Consider the following 25,163-nt stretch of genomic DNA (forward strand, 5'->3'; position numbering starts at 1 on the left):
TGCTTAATTCTGGCATATCTGAGTATCTGCTTGAATCTTAGCGGTACAGATGCACAGCTGAAAGCCGTGCAGGATGGGAGGATGAAGTGTTGTTGTATCTGTAAACTCTTATGTTGTTTAAACATGTAGGTGTTAGAGAGAAAAAATGCATTTCCACTCCTGATATTAAACTAACAGCAGCTGTTTGATTCAGCAGACAGTATTAAAGTTGAACAACAGTTCCTGATTGATTCCCCTCAGATAACAGCAGTTTGACTCAGGAGAGGATCTCTCACCTCCTCCCTAGTAGTAGTCTGGATTCTTTTAAGTCTACACATCTTAGAGAAGTAGTTGAGTCATCGTTTCATTTGTGACACCCATGGAGAATATCTGCAAGCTTTTTCTGTTTTCACACTTTGTTTTTAGCATTGCATGCTTTTCCCGACTAGTCCTCAGCTGCTTCTAGTCCAAATTGTTGGACTTGCTGAGTGGAATCTTTGGCTTTGCTTTTTTCACAAATGAGTACTCTGGTTAAGTGTAAAACCTTGCCTTTGTGCAGAAAAAAATGCTTTTCTTTGTTTTGTGGGAATGAATTGTTGCTTTCGTCAGTGGTTGACAAATCTCATAACCTCAGGGATGCATTTTATGTAATAATTCCTGCTGGAGGGACTTCAATGTGCTTGAACAGCTTTCCCACTTCAATGCTAAATTCTGCACTGTAGCATAATGACACACAATTGTTCTGTTCATTTTAGCAACAGGAATACAGTCTACAATGCTCCACTGTGTATCAACAGTTTAGTGCAATGTCAATTTTTACAAATCACCATGTGAAAGTGCAAGGACATTTATTTAGTTTACTTCTAGGTCCCACTTCCCACAGTCAGGAAAGTCAAGACTGAATGATTTCTTTCTTTCGTGCCATCTTGTGCTCAAAGGTTTTGTCAGATGTGGTAAATAGAGTCCAGTTTGCCTTTCTTTACAACGCATTGCCCAAAACAGCTCTTCCTTTAATTTAAGTGAGGAGCAGAGAGAGCCACAGAACATTCGCAGGTTAGTTTGCAAAGAAAGAGAGCAAAAGGAGTCAGTGGATTGGTCATTAAGAAAGGTTAAATGACTTCAGTCATACGGGACCACTCTGGTTTTGAGGAGTCAGACCTGGAACATTTAAAACAACATGTAGAATTTGTTACATGGTTGTAGCTGCCCCTCAGGTCAACACAACAAATTAATCATTTGAAATTCATGTATAAAGAGGCAAGTAAAATAATCATGTTCTTAACATCTATTGAAATAATAGTGATTAGGATTTTTGCCCTGATCACACAGCACTACTACAAGTTATTCAGGACTTGGGTGTGGCTACACTTTCAGTCTGTGGGGGTAAACAAAAAGGTAAAAATTCCAAACTGACTAGGGTGAGGTATATAAACACAGGGCAGCAATAACAGAACTAACATATGATTGTAGAGGCTCACTGTTTCCCACAGCCTCACAATACGTGGGGCTACAACATGTATCACAATACAGAGGCAAAAATGCAATAGGTATCACCATACAGAAGCCATGATGCAATACAAATCATAATACAGAAGCCATGATATGATACATATCACCATACAGCAGCACCATGATACTGCCTTGCATCTTTCATGCATGCCCTGTTGTGCTCTTTTTACCCAAAGATTTTGTCAGATGCGGTAAATAGAGTCAACTTTGCCTTTCTTTAAGGCACGGTACCCAAAACAGCTATTCTAATTTAAGTGAGCAGCAGAGGGCCACAGAACATTTGAGCCGGCACCGATATTCCTGCATTTTGTTGAGTTAAGCTCGCCTTCTCCAGTCAAATGTTCATCCACAGAACATTTCCCTCAGCCTCAGGATATGTGAGGCTACGGTACGTATCATTATACAGAAGCCATGAGGCGATACCTATCATGATGCAGAAGCCATGATACGATACGTATTATGATCAAGAGCAAGTGTGCTCTCTGTTATGCAGCATCTGCTGTTGCTTGTTGACTTTATTATGAACTTGACTTTTTTTGACTGCTGACTACTTCCAGGTTTGGTTGCCCTGTCTTGATTGACGCTTTGTTCAATTTCACAGTCCCAAGGGCCCATTTTGGATTTTGATAGCTTCCTTAATCCATCAGTTGTGCTTGGTGCTCTCTAAATAAATAACCCAGGTGTTTTCCCTGTCCATGATGTGGTTCTCCCCTTCGCAGTGGTCTGATATGGCTGATTTTAGGTTTTACTGTTCTGCTTTTTCCGTAATAGGTTGTATGAGCCTCCCGATGTTTTCATCACAGCTTTTGAGGCCATATGAATTCTGTAACATCTGTATTGATGTATGCATTGATACAAATGGTAATTTATTTTAGTGCAGGCTTTATATAATTGTGCAGTAAAAGGAACAATGATCAGGAATACAAGTCCAGTGAGCATATTCTACATTTGACATGATCTTGAATGGTTTCTTATCTTTGTATCGACAGCCTACACGCCTGAATGTGATTAAGAATGACAACGAGAGCTGGGACTACACTAAACCATACCTGGTCAGACGAGGTAAGTCTTACTTTTTTTTATTTTGTTTTATGCACCATTAAAGGTTACTGCAGAGATCCTTTGATGTGGAAGCTAGATTTCTGTTTTTCTGACACAGTTCTCTGTAGTGACCCATTTCCATCCGTCATTTCCATCATTAGATGATATCGTTTTTGTTTTGAAGTCCTTTTGAGAACTTGTGTCTAGATCTTCAGTCGTTATAGGCTAGTCTCTGACTGTGGACTAAGAGTGTAGGCATAAACAGTTTGGACCATAGACCACCATCACACCAAGACTCCTCTGCCTACCGTCTCTTCATCTCCAATCAAAACACTCTCATCTTCGGCCTCTCACAAACCTGCACCTCCGCATACCATGAGGAGAGAGAGAGAGAGAGAGAAACGTTGAGGGACAGAAAGAGAGAGATGGACGTCAGGCTGACCATGCACAGCAGCTTTCTTCCATCTTCACCTCCTGCAACCCAGCAGAAAGAGAGGGAGAAAAAGGGATGGATCTCACTCCTGCTGACCACCATGCAGCTGCTGCTTCAACATGCCCAGGAGGCTTCAGCCCCACCACTTCTGCAGGACTTCCGTTACTCTATCTAGCTACTCCACTCTGTGATGTTGATCTTTTCTTCTTTTGGAGAAGTAGTTGATGTCTGGTCCACACAGGGTATCAAAATTTCATTTCATAGACCCATTTCCATGGGTCTACTTTGTAATCTTTAACATTTTCTTACAAACCAATGAAATATACTACAGTTAATATACTTACATTTTTTTTCCAGCAAATTCTGGTTTAAGGGTATTTTTCATATTTGAATTTCAATGTTGTGGACCAGACATAATAGGTTGACTTGCAAGTGTTACAGTGAAAGTGATACAGTTTTACAGTATATCAGTCTTGCTAAATGTCTAGCCTCCATCCGACAAAGGCTGTCACAATATAGAGTTTTCACGAGATTTATCTTTATGCACAGGACTTTCAAGTAATAAAGATCAAAGTGATCAAACCCCCATCCAAAAAAGTTTGATCACTGTTTTAAAAGTGAATAACAACTGAAGTCAACGATTTGCAAATCTCATAAACCCAGATTTTATTCACAATAGAACATAAACAATATGTCAGATGTTGAAACTGAGACATTTTTATAATTTCACGAAAAATATTTGCATGTTTTGAATATGATGGAAGCAACACATCTTAAAAAGTAGGGACGGGGCAAAAAAAGGCTGGAAAAGTAAGTGGTAAAAGTAAGTGGAATTTTTGCAGCTATTAAGATTAACTGGCAACAGGTCAGTAACATGACTTTGTCTAAAAGGAGCATTTTAGAGAGGCAGAGTCTAACAGAAGAAAAGCCTGGTAGAAGTTTACCGTTGTTCGTGATAAACTGCGTCCAAAAAATGTTCCACAGGGAAAGAATTGGAAGACTTGGAAGATGATTTAGAGAATCTGTATTTTTGGATGCTTGTGATCTTTGGTCCCTCAGGGAACTGAACACAGTTGGTTATGCTATCCACAAATGACGGTTAAAGTTTAATCATGCACAGAAGAATCCATGTGTGAACATGATCCTTAAATGCTGCCGTCTTCTCAGCGCCAAAGCTCATTTAAAGTGAACTAAGGCAAAATGCAAAACTGTTCTGTTGTCAGATTAGTCAAAATTCGAAATTATTTTTGGAAATCACTGACACCATACCCTGCAGACCAAAGAGGAGAGGGACCACCCAGCTTGTTATGCCGTTCTAAAGCCTGCATCTCTGATGATATGGGGTTGCATTAGCGCCTATGGCACGGGCAGCTTACATCTGGAAAGGAACTATCAATGCTGAAAAGTAGAGAGAGGCTTTAGAGCAACATATGCTCCCATCCAGACAACATCTCTTACAGAGAAGGCCTTGTCTACTTCATCAAGACATTGCTAAACCACAACCACATCCATCACAACAGCATGGCTTCACAGTAGAAGAGTACCGGTGCTGATCTGGTCTGTCTGCAGTCCAGACCAACAGAAAACATTTGGAGCATCACATAAGGAACAATCTGGCAAAGAAGACCCAGGAATGTTGAGCAGCTAGAATCCTACATCAGACAAGAATGTGACAACATTCCTCTCCTAAAATACCAGCAACTGGTCCCAGACATTTACAGACTGCTGTTAAAAGAGAAGGGGATGCTACACAATGGTAAACATGACCCTGTCCCTACTTTTTTGAGATGTGTTGCTTCCATCAGATCAAAATGAGCTAATATTTTTCATGAAATGGTAAAATGTCTCAGATTCAACATATAATATGCTGTTTATGTTTTATTATGAATAGCAGTGGTTTATGAGATTTGATATCATTCCCTTTTTCTAATTTACATTGTACACTGTGCCCCAACTTTTTTGGAAATGGGGTTCTATTAAGAACCATAAAGAGACTTTATTGATTATACTTTAACAGGTGAAGTTCCCATCTTCAGTAAAGCAGATCTTAAATCATTTTACCCTGTTATCTTACCAAAATATAGAACTAAACCATTATAGAGAATTTTGTACAGCATTTTGTTGCAATCAGAGCTAAATGAAAAATTTGAAGAAAAATAGAGATCCAGGTGGAGTCAAGTAAAAAAAGGATCTAAAATGCCCCTTATGGTCACTTATTTAAAGATATTTTGGGGTATTTTTGCCTTTATTTGGAGAGTAGGATAGTGGATAGAGTAAGAAACAGGGATAAGAGAGTAGGGGAGAGGCATGTGGGACAAAGGCCGCCCCCGTACATGGGCCACTAGGGCATCTGTGCCCCCGTTTTGGTCACTTTGATAAAGAACAGAATGCTGCAGTGACTAAAGACAAGCTAGAATGATAAAATGTTTATTTCAAGTTAAGCCAGCAGAGTTATGGCTTATGGAAGGCATGACAAGTTTGATTATATAAGCAAGATCTGTTCTCTTTATAAAGTTAGAACTACTCCCATAATGTTGTTTTACTGTTATTCAACTGGCCAGCAGGTTTTTGGCAGTAGAGCCCTGCTACACCCCTGCGCTGCACCCACACCTGATCTGTGGGTAAGGGCAATGTTTAGTTTCTGGAGAACTTTATATTTGAGAAAGTGAAACTGAAATTCAGGAAGTTTTGAAAGCATGTTTACTTTACATTTCTGACAATAATCCATGGTACTATTGTCCCTTTTAAGTGGTAATGACAGAAACACATGTATTGTGACAGCCCTTATCTACTGTAAATCCCCTCAAAGCCCCAGCTGTACCTTCAGACATTTGCATGGATGTGTCTTCACATAACAGCACTACCAATGTGGACATGTATACTATTGATATTAAGAGTTACAGGAGTGTTTCTTTGCCTGGTTTTAGGCACAGCTTAGCAGCATTTTACTGCAACATGATGACATGCTATCTACTGAACGTTATCTTTGCACGGTTGACAACTGTAAATGCACATTCTTTGTCATGTTGGTTTGTATGTGGTTGAGGTTCTCTCAGAAATATTCTGAAGTTGTGATAAAAGATTGGTGTTGGGGTCAGTTCATTCTCAATTCACTCAATGAAGCTATATATATATGCATATATATATATATATATACAGTGCTTAACAAATTTATTAGACCACCTGTCATATTTGTCTCAAAGACCATCCAGCATCATGAAGTGCTTTAATGTGGACTCTTTCATTTCCAGTCAGCTCTCCACATTTTACCATTTTGAACAGGAATGAGGAATTTCAAACTGAATTCAACCAAATTTGAGCCGGCTCACTGGGCTTCTCTGAGAAGTCAGAAATGAATCAAGCATAACATTCAACCACTAAAAGTCATTTTTCTGTTCAGGAATGCAAGTAGATAACTATAATTTGACATATTAATCAAGAAATAATAATGTGCTTTACTATTTCTTCAGTTTTTTGTAAATCAGTATATTTGAAATTTATGGATAACAATAATAATTATATTTTAGCATTAAAAATATCATTTGGGTTAAAGAGCTTCTACATATTGGTGTATTAACCATTGCAGAAACCTAAAAAATGATTTGGTAATTACCAATGCTGTTAATTTAGGGCAGCTGTGGCATAAACCTTTCTTTGGTTAGGGTTAGGATGGTCTAATAAATTTGTTAAGCACTGTACATAAATATAAATATATATATATATATATATAAAACTTATTAGCTTCCTCTAATCCTGTTCCACTGATTTTAATTCCTGCTATTATTGTGGTACTCTAATATTTACCTTAGTACCACGTTCCAGCCAGAGTGTTCATTGTACTTATTGTACACCAGTAATTCATAAGTCATCAGATTTATGGTTTTTACATTTTTACACCTTTTTAGTTCTGCACTCTTTAATTGCTATCTTCAGAAAAAAAACACACCCTGTGGACTTTCCTTGTAAACAAACCAGTAATGTAAAATTCATGAGAACACTGATGAGTGGTGTCCTGGAGGTCTGACGTGTTAAGTGCATGTCTTTCTTTAAAAAAGAGGAGCAGTGACAGGAACACTGTTTGCATCCATGTTTACTAGGTTGCTGTCTTCTTTGTCTCCTTGGCACATTGCTGAATATCACTGCATGTTAACACCAGGTATTTATAATTAAAATAGTTTGGCCCTGTTGATGGGACTGTGTACTGTATTACCTAAAACACAAAAACGTCTCCTTAGCACTACTAGAGGTCTAAAACTCCACAGGGTGCCATGGTTGGGCTGTTGAGGGGTACAATGAACACTGAGACTGAAAGAGCACACAAATGCAGCGACAGGCTGTCATTTTTATCAGAGTTGTTGGATTAGATAAAGAGCATTATGAACTGATCCTAGCACTGTTTTTGTGAAATATTTATGAAGTATTTGTAATTTTGTTTTATTATTTCAAAGGAGGCACACTGAAAAGGCACAGGCATTGATAAATTATGACTGAACGTTCTCTTGTAACACTAAGAATCACACATCAGAAACATTTAATAAGCTTGACTATTTAATATTTATTTTCTATGAAAATAAAACACAGGGTAGTGAAATGAATGTTTCTGAATGCTGCACACAGAACAAAGCAATCAATATATTTAACAACTGTCCTTTTCCTCAGTATCCAAGCACAGGGAGATAATTTATTAATGGAAGTTCATCAAATTCAGCTACGCTGATATGCTCCCTTTTAGTTAGTTACTAATAGACCTTTTTCCATTTGTCCTTTCTAACAATTCAGTGAGCAGCATGAATGGAGAAAACAACAAACTTCAGTGTTGTGCTGTTTTTACATACAGTTGAAACCAGAAGTTTACATACACGGTATAAAAAGACAAAACCATTTTTCTCTCACTGTCTGACATCAAATCAGACTAAAGTTTTCCTGTTTTAGGACAGTTACCATTACCAAAATTATTTTTATTTGTTAAATGCCAGAATAATAAGGGAGAAAATTTTTTCTTTAGTCAGAAGTTTACATATTCTAAGGTTACTATGCCTTTAAATAATTTGGGAAAGCCCACATGATGATGTCATGGCTTTGGAAGCTTCTGATAGGTTAACTGGCAACATCTGAGTTTATTGGAGGCACACCGGTGGGTGTATTTAAAAGGCACACCTAAAAAAAATCTGCCTCTGAGATATCAGGAAGAGAATTGTGGACCTCCACAGGTCTGGTTCATCCTTGGGTACTATTTCCAGATGCCTGAAGGAGCCTTGTTCATCAGTTCAAACAATTATACACCAGTATAAAAACCATGGGAATGTCCAGCCATCATAGCGCTCAGGAAGGAGACAGAGCTGTGTCCCAGAGATGAACGTGCTTTGGTGCCAAATGTGCGTATCAACCCTAGAACAAAGCTAGACCTTGTGAAGATGCTGCTGAAGCTGGTCAGAGAGCGCCATTATCCACAGTGAAACCGGATCTGGACCCACATGGGCTGAAAGGACACTCAGCGAGGAAGAAGCCATTACTCCTAAAGCAACATCACAAAGCCAGATTACAGTTTGCAAATGCACACAGGGACTAAGAGCTTAATGTTTGCAGACATGTCCTGTGGTCTGATGAGAGTAAAACCGAACTGTTGGCCATAATGACCATCGCTACATTTGGAGGCAAAAGGAGGAAGTTTGCAAGCCTGACAAAACCATCCCATCTGTGAAGTAGAGAGGGGTGGCAGCATCATGTTGTGGGTGTGTATGCTGCAGGAGGGACTGGTCCACTTCACTAAATAGATGGCATCATGAGGAAAGAAGATAATGTAGAAATATTGAAGCAGCATCTCAAGACATCATCCAGGAAGTTAAAGCTTGGGCGCAAATGGTTCTTTAAGTAGACAATGACCTAAGCATACCACAACATTAGTTACAAAGTGACTTAAGGACAGCAAAGTCAATGTTCTGGAGTGGCCATCACAAAGCCCTAATCTCAATTCTTGAGAAAATGTGAGGGCAGAGCTGAAGAGGCATTTGCAAGCAAGGTGTCCTTCAAAACTGACTCAGTTTCACCAGTTCTGTCAGGAGGAATGGGCTAAAATTCCAGAAAACTCTGAGAGAAGCTTGTGGAAGGATAGTCAAAATGTTTGACCAAGTCATACAGTTTAAAAGCAATGCTACCAAATACTGAGGAAATGTATGTAAACTTTGGACTTCAAAGGAAGCAAAAAAATTCTCTCTTATTATTCTGGCATTTAGCAAATAAAATTAATAATTTTGGTTATCCTAACTGACCTTAAACAGGAAAAGTTTAGTCTGATGTGATGTCAGACAGTGAGAGAAAAGTTATGTGCCTTTTTATACAGTGTATGCAAACGTCTGGTTTTATCTGTATTTTCTTCTTTTGGTAGCTCCAGCTTATGCAGATGACAGTGGGACTTCTACTTTGCATAGCATTTATGTGGTTGGACTGCAAAGTCAAAGTCAACTGCAAAAACTCTGGAGCATGTGCAGAATGCATACAAGTTTGGGTCCGTTTTAAGTGTAAACATGGAAACATCGTAATGCTATACCCAGTTTACAAGAGGAGTAAAAGACTGTGTGGCTCTTTCAAGTTGTTTTGTCAGATATCGCCCTCAACACTGTGCAGTCATTGAAAATTCTAATGACAGGAACAGTTGAATCTTTTGTACTTCATGTCTTTGGTAGCTGCATCGTACCAAAGCTCACCTCCTCCATTCATGCCAGGGCAAAGGAAGTAAACCCTGCTTGAGCATGGTACAGAGCACTCCCACTATTGTAAAAATGGCCTTTAGAGGTCAAACATGCTCAGCCATGGTACGGATTGCCTAGTGCGAGTGTGCTTTTACTTTGGCTTTGAAAACTCGTCTTTTCTATCATTTTAGTCATGTTAACATGCATTTTAAAGTCCAGTTTTAGTTGATTTAACAGTTTCTAACAGCATGTAAACACACTGAGAGTGTTGAGGAGACATCTGGGAGTGTCAGCAGCAGGGTGAGCCAACCGTTTCTATGGTAGTCATTTTCTCTTAGTATCTTTTGAAGTTTGCCCAGGAACCTCATCTAAGAGGCTTCACTGATGTGCTGTGTTTTTTTTCAGTGCCTGTTTAATCTCCTCATGCACAGCCCACCTGTCCATGCACATCTCATGCCAGTTTGTAATGTTTCCAGCCTCTGAGTTCTTTGTAAAAACTAAGTCTTTGGTCACAGCCTTCATATGACACGTGACTCTTCTCCAATTAGTCTTCAGCTCATCCCCTGTTCCCTCCACTTCCCCTGCTGTTTACCGTCTCATGCTCCTGTAGCTCCTTACATCCTCTTCATTTCTTCACTTTCATCTTGTTTCCACTAATCCTCCAACTTCTCTCTCCCTGTCATTTCATTCTCATCTTTCTTCCCTCTCGCTCCTCCTCTCTCCTTCTCCTTAGCAGTCTGTTTATCCTCTTTGCTCCGTTCACATCCCCTCTCCTGTGTAATTCTTTGTTCTTACACTTCCTCTTCCTGTTTTTGTGCCTTTTTTCTTTTTTGTGCTTATGTCCACCGGTCGTCATGGTTTCTTTCCAAAATTCCGCCCTGTCATTTTCAGTTTTTCGTTTTTTGATCACCCTCTCCTCTACTTAGCATGCTTGTCATGGTTAGTTTTCTGTGGGTTTAAACATCTACAGATGTTCATAATAATAATGGAATATACAGTGGAGTTTACTTTGTTATATTCTGTCTGGAATTGTTTCTGTATAATACGGTTGATGCAGGACTAGCACAAAAGGGCAATAGTCTAATTTCACTATGTAGCCTTCTGACATTGCTTAATTACTCTACTCTTCTTGGTCTGCTGATGCTGCAGGGTTACATGTACGTTTCTGTAGACTTTTTGTCTGTTTCTTTGATACTCAAAGCTCTACAGCAGGTGGAGAATTCAGTTGGTACATAATCGAATCTCCAGGTGAGATGGGTGGGAAAAGGATTTCTTTAATTTTTTCATAGAAAATGTCATTTGATTTTTTTCAACATGCATACAAAACTGAAATAAAAAACGCATTCATGTAAAACAGTGTTAATTATGACAGGAATGTCAAAAAAGATTAGATGTTTCAAAAGCAGATAATTGAGAGTTAAATGTTGTTTCTTAGAGGACGTGTCAGTCGTCTTTTTCTGCTGATCCATCCATACATCTGTCCTTATGTAGATGAGGCTTTTATAGCGCTAGTCATCTGATGACTCAGAGCCCTTTTAACACCTTTTTAACACCTAAACATCCACAGCAATCACACACTGATGGCTGATGCTGCTACATCAGGTGGCTATGAGAGTTAAATAATCCCGTTTATACAAACTCACACATCACTGATGCAGCAGTGGGAGCAGTTTAGGGTTAAGTGTCTTGCCCAAGGAGAAGCTGCTGGAGCGTTTAACCCTTGACCCTCTGGTTAAGAGATGACTGGCTCTATCACTGATCAACAGCCTCCCCTACATTCACCAGTTTGTCAATCAATCAATCTTTGTTTGTAAAATTATCTCAAGGTACTTTACAAAGAGAGTGGATCTAGACTGTATTCACTGATGTGGCCTATAATGGACCACTGTTAATCACTGATATTATAATAAAGATTATACTCTGTTATAATAGACCAGTATTAATCACTGATATTATAATAAAGATTATACACTGTTATAATAGACCAGTGTTAATCACTGATATTATTATAAAGATTATACTCTGTTATAATAGACCAGTGTTAATCACTGATATTATAATAAAGATTATACTCTGTTATAATAGACCAGTATTAATCACTGATATTATAATAAAGATTATACTCTGTTATAATAGACCAGTGTTAATCACTGATAATATAATATAGATTATACTCTATTATAATAGACCAGTGTTAATCACTGATATTATAACATAGATTATACCCTGTTATAATAGACCAGTGTTAATCACTGATATTATAATAAAGATTATACCCTGTTATAATAGACCAGTGTTAATCACTGATATTATAATAAAGATTATACCCTGTTATAATAGACCAGTGTTAATCACTGATATTATGATAAAGATTATACCCTATTATAATAGTCCAGTGTTAATCACCATGCACTAGCACAGTAGCATATGCACTAGCAGTATTTAGCCCATTACAGTGGTGACATAAACCTTTCCTTACTACAGAGTAGGACTGTGGAGCAGACCAGACTCATGTTGAACAGCTCTCGAAGCTGCACTGATGTTGGAAAGGGCCAGAAGGAGGGGAAGGATGGAGAAAAGCCGGAAGAGGAGAGGGACAAGAGAAACAGCGAAACACCAAATGAAAGACAAATTCATGGCATTGTGACCATGATCTTATCTCCCTTTATTGTAGTAAATAGCTACACATTTATGGTAGAAATATGGGAAAAATTAGTATTAAGGGCTATGACTGGTAGAAAACAGATGTGAGACTAGAGAACAGAAAGAGGAAGAATGCAGTACAAGCATTAGCATCAAGGATGGTAATAAAATTGAGAGGACTACTATTAATAGATATAGCAGTACAGTAGTGTGGCTCTTAGATTTGATGAGACTGTTCTAGTAATGATTATAAAAGTAAGAGTGATGTAAACAGAGGAAGTATTGAGCACTATAATACTAGCATTAGGAAAAATAATGTATAAAATATATCAAGGTGATAATAGCAATGCAAGCCAAACAGTTCTTATATATATATATATATATATATATATATATATATATATATATATATATATATATATATATATATATATACACACATATATATATACATATATATATACATACATACATATATATATATATACATATAGGGGCCAGAAAGAACCCAAGGAGACAGCGCTGACAGAACTAGAACATAGAGACTCATAGCATGTAACATGAAGTAATATGATCTGAATGCATACAGAGATAAAGAGAGAAAGGAGGAGAGAGTAAAGCTCAGTGTGCCATGACCCCCGGCAGTCTAAGCCTATAGCAGCATAACTAAAAACTGATCCAGGCCTGAGCCAACCCTAACTATAAGCTTCATCAAATAGGAAAGTTTTAAGCCTACTCTTAAAGGTAGAGAGAGTGTTTGCCTCTTGGACCCTGAGAGGTAGATGAGGGGCCTGATGAAGGACCTACCTCCCATACTACTTTTAGAGACTGAAGCTACCATGAGCAGGCCAGTCCCGTGAATGTGATTTCTGAAGAATGCTGGGGGGATTTTCTTCAAACTTTGCACAAATGTCCACTCTGACTCAAAGAGGGCATGAGTAGATTTTACAGGTCAAAGGTCAAAGGTGTTTGGCCTTACGTTCATCACTGAATGTGATACCTCAAAAACCCTTTGAGGATTTTTTTCCATACTTTGAAAGAATGTCCACTCTGAATTGAGAGTGAACTAATGCAATTTTTTAATTACAAGTTCAAGGTTTACCTCCTCCGCCTGCTCTTTTTCTCAATGGAAAACCGCACACCTGTGGTAGTTTTACATATAGTTTTAGAATAAACATCATAAAGATATGAGTCTTAACCTTGTTAACCCTTATTCTGCCATTCACAGCTCATCCACAGTCCATTTAAATCCTTAATATGTATTTTTTTTTTCTATTATTAAAGAAGGGAAACCTTAAATGACAGCCTGTTCTTGACTGTCAGTTTCACACATCTTCAGATAAAGCTGATATTGGTGGTTGATTGTAAATTAGTTGAGTTCATCTGCTTCTGCAACCATCCGGCCTCTCCTAGCATACCGGAGAAACATGCGGTGTGTGTGCACTGTGTGTGCTGCTAATCTGCGCTGTGAAGGTCAGTGTGGATGCCCCCGCTGTCTGGATTATCCTCAGGCCTTCTCACTTTTCACCGCTGTAGCATCTCTCCTCTAAATGGCTGTGTGTGTGTTTTAAAGTGTGTGTGTTGAATGTGTGTGTCTTTGGGACACAAGACAGCGAGGCATCAGCAATCTGCCACAGAAGTGCTGACGTGATGATGAGCTTGTGGGGGGTGGGGGGGTGTACTCTTTCATCCAATCAGCTGACTTGGGCTCTCAGAAGAAATGTCAGTGTCATTTCAGTGTGCCTCCAATGCAGTGAAGAGATTGTACACGGTGTTCTGCAGCATGTGGAGCTAATGTACTAATGAGAGACGTGTTCAAATGTACCATAGTGATGATGGTGATGTTTTTGTTGTTATGATGATGCTGTAATACAGGTTGATGTTCTTTCGTGCTGAGGGAGAAAAAAGAGAAAGCTTGATGCCTCACAGGTACTGTCTCTTTTTTATCTCTGGTCACATGACCCCTTCTGTATCATCAAACCTTCCTCTCTCTCTCATGTAAAAGTGTTTCTGAATAAAACCAACTTAAAGCTTTTTATTTCTTACTACTCATCTTCATTTTTACTGTATGGGTGTTTTGTTTTCCAAGGACATAAAATCATATCTCATCTCTGTTATTAAATTCTTCAGCATACAAAAAAGACCTGCATTATCCACGGTTCAGGAAAGGCTAGGGAGGGATTGTAAATAAAGAAGTTTGTACTTTTAAAAAATTTAATCTGTGTGTAAAAGAACAGAGCACACAGACAAAACCATCACATGCTCTGTATGACAGTATTTAAGCTCTCAGGATTTATCCTTTGTATTTCTAGTTTTCATGGGTGTGTTTTTTTGAAACCATGTTAAATTTGTTAAAAGTGTATGGTTATAGCCTCGTTTAAGATAAAAAACTTTTAGAAATGGATAGAAATGTATTTATTTGAACATGTAAAAGAAGTGAGTGTAAAGTGCAAAGTGGTCATAAAAAGAAATAAAAAATGCTCTTTAAAAAAAATGCAGTGCAATACAAATGGCACATGCAGCAATTTGATTTACATATCCAAAAAGGAGTGGAAGGAAGTACACACATGTTTCTCCATAATTCACTAATGTGCTATTATCAAAAACAGAAGTTCATTACAGGTTGTATTTCCTTTATCAAATATGCATTTATATAAATTTATACACATACCTATACAAACTGATTTTCATTTTTCTAACTATTAAGTCTATAACAATACTATCATCACAAACTTTACATTTAAATGAAAACATTCAAAATAAATAATAATTATATATATATATGACAGTGCTTAACAAATTTATTAGACCACCCTAACCCTAACCAAAGTAAGGTTTATGCCACAGCTGCCCTAAATGAACAGCATTGGTAATTACCAAAATCATTTTTATGTTTCTGCAATGGTTAATACAATGCTCTTTATCGAAATAATAATATTAATGCTAAAATATAATTATTATTGTTATCCATGAATTTTCAAATTTACTGATTTACAAAAAAAATTTCAAAATAGTAAAGCACATCAATATTTCTTGATTAATATGTCAAATTATAGTTATTTACTTGCATTCCTGAACAGGAAAATGAGTTTTAGTGGTCGAATGTTATGCTTGATTCATTTCTGACTTCTCAGAGAAGCCCAGTGAGCTGGCTCAAATTTGGTTGAATTCAGTTTGAAATTCCTCATTCCTGTTCAAAATGGTAAAATGTGGAGAGCTGACTGGAAATGAAAGAGTCCGTATTAAAGCACTTCATGATGCTGGGTGGTCTCTGAGACAAATATGATGGTCTAATAAATTTGTTAAGCACTGTATAACCCATATTAAAGCAAAATTGCAATGTTGGGGAAAAAAAGTTGCAATCGGAATCGGACAAGTACTTACTGGGCAGCTGGAAACATTTGGACTCAGTGCCTCCAATTGTAGCATAATTCTCACACATCTACTGGCTTTATGAGTTCTTTTTGTGTTTATTTGCAATTAATTTAAGTTTGTGATCATTTGTTCATGCTTTTCAAACATTTTTGCCCACAGCATACAGAAGATAAAGCCAAAATCTCAGGGAACACCATATTTCTGTATGCTAAATAGCTTCTTAAACAGGTGTTGCAGGACCTGTTGTTGTAGTGATAAGGCATAATTAAACAAACAACAAACCTAGACTTGCCTCAAGGCAGACCAGTGTGCCGCAGCAAACATTTGTTAAACACTGCTCTATACTGAGCAGGAAAAGGGAAATTCTCTGATGCTGAGCAATGCATTTGAAGCTTTGTTCACAATAGGGGGCTAGATGGAACACAAGTTCAAAAGGATGGATTAGTGCAGCAGTAATGTGGGCATTAAACTCGACAGCCGTATTAACTTGGGGGCTGAGACTGAAGACAAAGTTTAATTTAGCAGTCAATCTCCATGGCAACCCTCAATTATAGTCTTAATTTGGTCTTAAATTTAGGCTAAGTGACCAAATAAATGGCAGTGTTACCACCAGAGAAGAGAACCTTTCCTCAGCTCTAAGCCCTATTAAAGTTAAACACTGTTCCACTGAAGGGTGCACCCTTCCCCTCTACATCAGGCTGCAACATCAAGGTCCTTTAAAGGTACAGAGTTTCATATTTAGCCTTGTAGCATTTAGCAGAATGAACTTGGTAAAAAATGAAGCATAATATTTATAAGAAGGTCTCTTTAAAGTAGTTTCTCAACACCTTTATGTACAAAACGGTTTTACTTTCATCCACTTAGAATAAGCCTTTTATTCATACAAAGAGAGGGTTCCCTTCAACGACTCCGCCATCTTGGATTTTTGCATCTTCCATGTTTCTTGCACATTACAGAAAGAAACAAATAACAGAAAGGCATTTTTTAAGTTCCACTTGTTGCAACATGGTGAGATGGGACTTTTTGAATGCCAATTATAGCCTAAGTCCTCTGATGTTTTTTTAACATTCATAAAAGAGGAAATTCTATCAAAAAGTAAATTGGTAAGATCTGAGAAAACACACTCACAACATCAAAACTATCAAGCATTTGTGAACAAACTCAGCTGTTTACTTAGCTTAGCTAAAATATTCAATAATATAAAGAACTCTATTTATGAGCTAACAGACACAGATTTATGTTTTAGTGTGGCTTTGAATAATACAATTTACTATTTAGTATTACACTGTGGAGTTTTCAGAAATAGTAAATGCAAAGACTGAGCCTATGAAAGAGGCCTTTTGTTTCTAAGTAAGTTAATTTAGGCTGTGCAGATAATCTGATCATGTGTGTGTTTGTGCTTTTTTGTTTGTGTGTGTTTCAGATCGAGGAAAGGGCAGGCAGAGACAGGCCATTTTAGGAGAACACCCGTCATCCTACAGTGATAACGGCTATGGTAAGACTCTCACAGACACGTACACGAGAGTGACTCTGGTAACTGAATCTGCTGCCTTACACGAGGATTCTTCTTCATCTACAGCCTCATTCAAGTCCTCAGAGGTGAAACCTGACTCCTCTGCAGACACACACTCTCACACAAACACACACACTCACTGAGTTTAGATAACGAGTCATGTGTGACAGCCAGGCGGGCAGGGAAGGTGTGTCTTCACCTACAATCAGAAACTAATCCCTGTTAATTACACACCAGTCTTTGATTTAAACCAGACAGCAAACAAGCTCAGACACACTATAAGGATGAAGACAATCATTATACTAACGTGTGCTGGACCATGACACTTGAGATTAGAGATGCACTGATACCAGTTTATCAGAAAGTAGCCACAATTTGAGATGAGCTCTAAAAAGACAATTCCTAGACAAAATTAGTCTAAAGCATGGTACATGACAATATAGTGGTGCCAATTTTGGGCTCCTCCAACTAAAGTCAGCGGTAACCTGATTATCTGATGGCTCTAAAGAGTATCATGCCAGATTTTCTTGTGTGAAGTAATGTGACATGCCAGATAGACTGTTTCTTATATCTATTGCATGGAAATTTTGCATTCATCTGGGAAAGGTTGCTATTAAGACGTTTGGGATGGACAGGGCTTTAAAAGGATTCTCAGAAGCTGATTGGACAACCTTTCTGTCCTTCACATTCATCACAGGCCAATCACTGGAACCCTACCGGCTTCCGTGTTGAAATTACTGTCTCAACCTAACAGCCCACCCACTAACTTGACTTCCTGTCAGCTAGCTAGCTAGCAAAGACAGAAACGTAGCTTCTGCCTGTTAAGATATCTGTCAGTCAAATGAGTTGCACCAATCAGTGTGCAGTGAGGTTTTTCCTAAATATAATCGAAATGACTGTGCTAAAAAAATCCCCTCCCCCCACCCCCAGTCCAGTGTGAGGACATAAAGATATGAGCTAATGAGACATGTTTGTTTTTCTGAACCAGGCTGTAAACCAGTTTATTTCAAGTTGACATTTGCGATATTGCAATTTTTTTCACTTCTGCATTGGCTTCATTTTTCAGGACTGGTTGCCACTTGATTATGATGTGGATTAAATGCTGTGGCTGGTCAGGAGAAGAGTGAACACAAATACATTACAATACTTTGGTTAGATTGGATGTAGAACTCTACAAGTTAAGATCGACCTTAGGTCTCTCTGGAGAAACCAAACAATGACACGTTACAATTTGACTAGTTTCATCGTAGACTTTAGTTTGGACTTAACACCATAACTTATGACAAAGCTGTTGCAACCATAGACTTATTGACTGTGTTTGCCCGCTGCCGCTATACGTCAACGTGTCTGCCATATTGCCAGAGGCAAGACCGTTCCATAAACAAATGCAAGTATAGGAGGGATGAAGGGTTTTCTGATTAAAAAACACACTTGTTTACATTTAAGTGATGATAATGAGTCGTTTGTATATGAAGTGGTTTACAGGTATATTTTTTTGTTAATTAAATGATTCAAAATGACTATCACAGAGCCAAAATATGTAGATTGTAGCACACAGCAGTGATGTCCAGAAGTGCTATTAACCCGTTTTTCAAACATCATTTTGGCATGTTTAGTACCATTATGATAAAGAGTAAACACAAACAACAATCAAAGCAAACAAACAAAAAAAGATGAATAAATGCAGTATAGGACGGTTTAGATTCTGTTTTGGCTTGGGCGGAAGCTGTAAAGCAGACTTATTTTCCTCCAGAAATATATCACTCCCCTGCCGCGCTCAGTTTCACATCCCTGATGTAGTATATGAACAATATTTCACCCTTGGTGTTTTTTTCCCATTACAGAAAACACGGTTTTACGCACTTTTATGCAATTTTCATCTGATTCAGGAACAAAGTTTGAGTCACAAGTTGCTGATTTCAGTCGGATCGCTGATTGTACTGAACAGCGTCTGGTACACCACAAACATTGTAGACAAGAGCTTTTCAGGATGGATTTAACTGGCAAAATCCAGTGGCTTTGCAAGATTGTGTGTAAAGTGCTTTAAGAGTGGTCCTTCCCTTTCCGATCTGTTTGCAGACCATTGCACTGCCCTGATTAGAAATCACATAACTAATTAAACCAAGGCTGTCAAGCTTGTATTTATCATGCATAATCAAAGTCCACTGGTTTGCTATTTTATTTTTTATGATTAATTACATTTTTATCCCTTTCAGCACTCTTTGGTTAATCCACTGTAGCATCTCTATGCAGCCACGATGCGCCTTAATGTTTCATTTCACTTTAAAACTAATTTCTCTCACTTTCTTTTAATCAACCACAAGTTCCTTTTCACGTGGTTAGCAATCTGTGAGTATCTTGAATGACTTGTAAAGCAGGACTGTGCCAAACAGGAAGCTAGTTACCCTTTGTTTAAGGCAGTAGAAAATCCAGAATGAGACAGAAACTGTTTTAAATGCAAAGTAAAGAAATGTTGGAATGTTATTGAAAAGGATGTGATATATCCTGATTGTAATCAAAATTGTTATCCTTTGATAGCCCTAAATTAAACATGTTCATTAGTTACCATCAGAAATCCTGTTGTGTTGAAGGAACACCAAAGAGAGCGGAGCAGAAGAACAGGATTGTTATGTGAAACCAGATAAAATAAATGTTATTAGATAAAAACTTTGTTCAGTCCACAAAACAGGCACAGTCACATCTAACATCAACAAATAACTCAGACAGGGGTAAGCAGTAAACTTCATGAACTAAAATGAGGTGAAGCTCAGCTCCTTTTCTCTCTGCCTCCTCAGGTCCACCCTGCCCTCTACTGCCTCTGCCCGGCAACAGCAGGTACAAGCTCACCTCAGTGGATGTTCCAGACATGGTGTCCTACCCTCTGCCCCAGTCATCCTCCTCCTACTCTGGCCATGCCCCCAGTTCTGTTGCCATGGTGAGCGGCCTGCATCCGTCCAAGATGAACTGCACGCGTATCTTCAACCTCTTCTGTCTTTACGGCAACATTGAGAAGGTGGGTGTGTGTATTCAGAAAATAAATCTGTCCTTTAGTAATATGTAGTCATTACACTGAAATAACTCCAAGCTGCAAAATCCACTCACACTTGTGGATGGATGGATGGAAAATATTGATACATACATACAATTTTACAGTTAGAGGCTCAAAGGGAAGAACAGCAGTAAGGCTGGCCACACATTAGATGATTTTAAAACCATGGAAGACCACAGACATGAAGACAATTTCAAACAATTTTTCATCTTTAATCCTCTGAATGCACACACTAGACAGCTCAGCCAGACTGTCAGATCACTGGAGACCACACACCTGCTGACCTGACCTCACAAGATCACGTGACTTCATAAAAAACAAACAAACATAGATGTCTCTCCCTCCACACCAGGCAGTCCTGGCAGTGTTACAGGTGCAGCGAAAATCATAAAACAAGGAAAAGACTCAGGATGAAATCTGGCTGGAAAGAAGCTACAGTTGTTTACAGTTGTGAGTGGTGAAAGTACTTATGATCAGGCTGGTGTCGCTACCTCGTCTGCTCTGTCTAATTGGTTGTTGTGGGTACTCCATCAGAGGCACTACAACCTAGAATCACATCAACCATGTTTGATAGTTACGATTCAGGGTCTTGGAGGCTATGACACGATTTTGAGCAGTAAAACAATCAAGTTGATTCCACACACTTGAAGATTATTCAGACAAATTATTGTTTGCGACAAAGCTCCGCTCAGGATACGCCCCCAAGATCGTCGGGGGAGGCAAATCAAGCCTCAAATCGATGACTGGAAGAAGGTACTCAGGATGGATGAGTCCAAGTTTGAACTCTTCAGTCAACACTGTTGTGTCAATGTCAGCAGAAGAGCTGGAAAACATTTTGATACCAGATGCATCCACAGTAAAACATAGAGGAGCTTCCATTATGGTAGGGGGTTCCATATGTGGAAATGATGTGGGCTAATTAGTGAAAATCGATGGTATCATGAAGAAGAAGGTCTGCCACAACACCTTAGTGCATCATGGAATCCCTTCTGGACTGAATCTGATTGTTTGTAGGTTCAAATACCAACAAGACAATGACCCCAAGCATTGTCTTGTTGAAAGCAGAGACTACTGGACCAAGAAAAAGGAATCTGGAAGACTGGAACTGATGGACTGGCCAAGTCAAAGTCTGGATTTAAATCATGTTGAACAAATTTGGGATTTAGTAGATTCAAAGATTGATCGCACAAATGTTTAATCTAAAACAAGTCTGTAGGAACAGCTAGAAACTATTTAGAACTCAAAAGAGACTATGGAAAAATCCTGAAAAATAATGGCAGCGAGAATGACAGTTATCGAGGCAATAGGCAACATAAATATAATGTTTTTTGGTTATTATATGTTAAAAAGGGCCTATTAAGTTGTTTCAGTTTATTATTTGCAAAGTAAATAACAATTTTTTTCATTTTTGAATGATTCTAAAATAATCATTTTTTCTCATTTTTATGATAGGTGGTCTAATAAGTTTAAGCACTGTACATACAGAGGTAAATACTTAATTAACCCAGAGGCCAGAGAAGTGTGCTGTGCCCAAGCGTGGAATAGCGCACTCACACTGTTCAAACAAGCTGGACTTTATGCTCAAACATACCTAGGCATGGTACAGATAGTGCACTCACATAGTGTGAGTGCACCCTTAGTTTAAGATTGACAAAATTGATTGATTAAGACAAAAATGTATTGGTTTGTGATGTTTTAATGGGGATTAAACATTTTGATTATCTGGTGTGTTTCTAGGTTAAGTTCATGAAGAGTGTTCCTGGTACTGCACTGGTTGAGATGGGAGATGAGTATGCTGTAGATAGAGCCATCACACACCTCAACAGCATTAAAGTGTTCGGAAAGAGACTCAATGTTTGGTAAGAAAAACCAGCTGGTACATTAGTTTAACATTCCTTAGTTTCAGATCTTTAACCTCCATAGTCATTTAGACCTGTTCATAGGTTTTTGCTGTTGATTTAAAGTAGATATGACATGCATGACTTTGTTGTGTGCAGTGTATCAAAGCAGCATGCAGTGATCCCCAGTCAGGTGTTTGAGTTGGAGGATGGCAGCAGCAGCTATAAAGACTTCGCCATGACTAGGAACAACCGCTTCAGCAGTGCTGGACAGGCTTCCAAAAACATCATCCAGCCTCCCTCTGCAGTGTTACATTACTACAACGTCCCTCCGTGTGTATCACAGGACCATTTACTGAGGGTGAGATGTCTCTGTCTGTTCATTCTAATGTGTTTTATAAGGTATTAGAAAAAGACAGGAAATACTTAAGAACATTTACATTTCACTTTTATTAAAGGACAAAAAATGTGGATAGAATAACGCCTATACTCTATCCTAGTCCATCCAGTGGACTGGGAGGGTCTTCTTTCTTGTGACATCATGTAAAATATTATGTGATTGTTGATATTTTTCAGCTATATTACAGCATAAAACAGCATAGGTTAATATGCCTTGTTTTTTTTGTTTTTTTTTCAGTGTTAAAAACACAGTTCAGCATTTATCAGAATCCACGTTATATTACATTTTAGATCTGTAATAGTTGGCTAGCTTGGAACTTAAAAGGAATACTTTCTAGGTTTTAGACTCTAGTAGGTGTAAGGTAAGAGAGCAAGTTTAATTTGGCCTAAAGTACTGCAAAGTTCAAGGCGAGGTTGATATTAAGATGAGTCAGTGTTATCCAAACTGGACTGGCTTTGTTTCCTTTAGCCTTTTGTCTTATTCACTAAGCAGTCCATTTTTGAACTCATCAGCTATCAGAGAGTTAAAGTCAGTGTATAATTTAGGGGCAACAGGCAGTTTTTCAAAGTTCCAGTGTCATCACAGGTAAATCCAAGTTGTCTGACTAGTGAGAAGGAGCCAAATCCTCCACAAAGGCATTGTTTGCTGAACTTTGCAGATTGGTACATCATGATTTTTCTTTTTACATATATGTTAGTGTATTGTTTTGCCTTAATAGCCTAAACCTTAAATGGCTGTGTTTGTTTTTATCAGCTGTGTACAGAGAATGATGTGCCTGGCTTTGTCAAATTCAAGATGTTTGATGCCAAACGTAAGTATCACCACACGATGTGACTTTATTCATTTCTTGTGTAAGTTTACAAAACGTGCGTTCTTGTTTTTTACATGTTTGCTCTGGCTGTTATGGCTGGGATGGCAAAATTGTGGACGGTTTTGCATCCATGTAGAATCAGCGCTAATTCTTAAGTGGATTAGTTGCAAAAGAGGAGCTATTTGGGGGCTTAATTCTCGCACTAAGGCAGTGTTAATTTCATGGACTAAAACTGTGACTGAAATTATTTGTCGGCAGCCTTTTTCCATGACAGAAAGTAGACTTAGACTAACAAAAATAGATCTGTGATAACTAAAACTGACAAAAAGTAAGTTTAGTTTTTCGTCAAGATGACGATGAAAAATAGACTAAAATGTAAAAATTAAATCAAAATTAAATCAAAATTCTTGATGTTTCTCTACTGTGAGTAAATCTGTCAAAAAACAATGCATCTGCAGCTATTCCGCCTCTCAGCTGTAGACAGCAGGGACCACAAGTTTGGCAGGGTGCAGAGAACACACTACCATGATTTGGTACCAGATTAAGCAAGAAAATAAATGATTGGACTAAAAGTAAAGACTAAAATGTGAGGACTTTTTATGGACTAAAACTGGACTAAAACTAAAAAGGGTAGAAGTGACTAAAATGTGACTAAAACTAAAAGACATTTCATCTGAAGACCAAGACTAAAATTAAAAATAGCTGCCAAAATTAACAATGCACTAAAGTCCTTGCTATTAGAACAGAGCAAAAAAATCTTAGTGGATCTCCTCCTAAGGGTGTGACATGATTGAAGCAACCAGTGTAAGCCTCCGTTCCCTTTAAGCTTGTAAACAAACAGACAGCATCTTCTTGCTGTCCTGTTTTAAACTCTGTTTAATTTTTAAATGCACTGATATTAAAGTGTGAAGAAGGTAGCTGTTGTGCATCCTGTCTGAGGAACAAGCTCAGAGAAGAGTGTTGCTAACTCATGTCCATCTTTCTAATGCTTCCTCTAAACATCAGGAACACATTGCAGCTCACACTGTAGACCAGGTTTTAGGCTCAGTCATTTTCTGTAGCATGCTAGTTTTAGACCTCACCACTCCTGACTTGAAGGCAAGCCTATCCCGAACGCTAACAGGAGCATCATCAAGAAGACAGACACCTGCACTGAGCTCAGAGATGATTTTTTTCTAGACGTGATTGGGCCTAAACTTTTTTACTTCTTTGTGTGGAATGGGCTGTGTGCACGAACTGCTTCCGCATTTGGCATTAGACTGCTCCCACACTTCCAGTCAGGAGAAGAGAAAGGCGTATGATGGCAAACTCATTGCGGTTTACTCGCTGTTTGCATGAGTTACCTGAGCTGACTGTCAATGACGAGTTAAATTTAGCTGAAGATGTACATTGCAGCACGCAGCAACAATGTCCAGAAGTACATTTAATCTGTTTTTGAAACATCATTTTAGCATGTTTGGATGCCAAGGGATGATGATAGAGTAAACACAAACAACAATTGAAACAAAAAAAAACAAACAAACAACAAAACAGACAAATTAAGGCAGTATAGGAGGGCTCAGATTCCGTTTTGGCTTAGCATGTATCGTTGTGCGGAAGTTGTGAAGCGGCCTTATTTCCCACCGGAAATACGCCACCCCCTGCCGTGCATAGAGCCCTTTATTTTTGAACTTAAGAGTTTATTGTTGTTGTTTTTTTAACTTCTCTTCCTCTCTTTTAACCTCCTATTCTGTCTCTCCTGCAGCCTCTTCTAAGACCATTTCTGGCCTGTTGGAGTTTGATAGTAAGACGGAGGCTGTGGAGGTTCTTACTGTTCTTAATCATTACCAGATCAGGATACCAAGTAAGATTGTCCTTAAGGCACTTCCTGTATTAAAGCATTC

At 38.3% G+C, this 25,163-nt stretch overlaps 1 protein-coding gene across 1 annotated transcript in view; it reads left to right on the forward strand.

Annotated features, from left to right (window-relative positions):
- LOC121511039 (heterogeneous nuclear ribonucleoprotein L-like) overlaps nt 1-25,163 on the forward strand; it is a 66,200-nt gene that overhangs the window by 34,574 nt on the left and 6,463 nt on the right. Inside the window, exons 8-14 of the mRNA XM_041789532.1 lie at nt 2,478-2,550; nt 17,093-17,164; nt 19,978-20,195; nt 21,969-22,090; nt 22,229-22,430; nt 23,223-23,280; nt 25,025-25,123. Coding sequence (XP_041645466.1) covers nt 2,478-2,550; nt 17,093-17,164; nt 19,978-20,195; nt 21,969-22,090; nt 22,229-22,430; nt 23,223-23,280; nt 25,025-25,123 — 844 coding nt within the window. The remainder of the gene's footprint in view (nt 1-2,477; nt 2,551-17,092; nt 17,165-19,977; nt 20,196-21,968; nt 22,091-22,228; nt 22,431-23,222; nt 23,281-25,024; nt 25,124-25,163) is intronic.

The sequence above is a fragment of the Cheilinus undulatus genome, linkage group 6 (assembly GCF_018320785.1).
Source record: "Cheilinus undulatus linkage group 6, ASM1832078v1, whole genome shotgun sequence".
Taxonomy (NCBI): domain Eukaryota; kingdom Metazoa; phylum Chordata; class Actinopteri; order Labriformes; family Labridae; genus Cheilinus; species Cheilinus undulatus.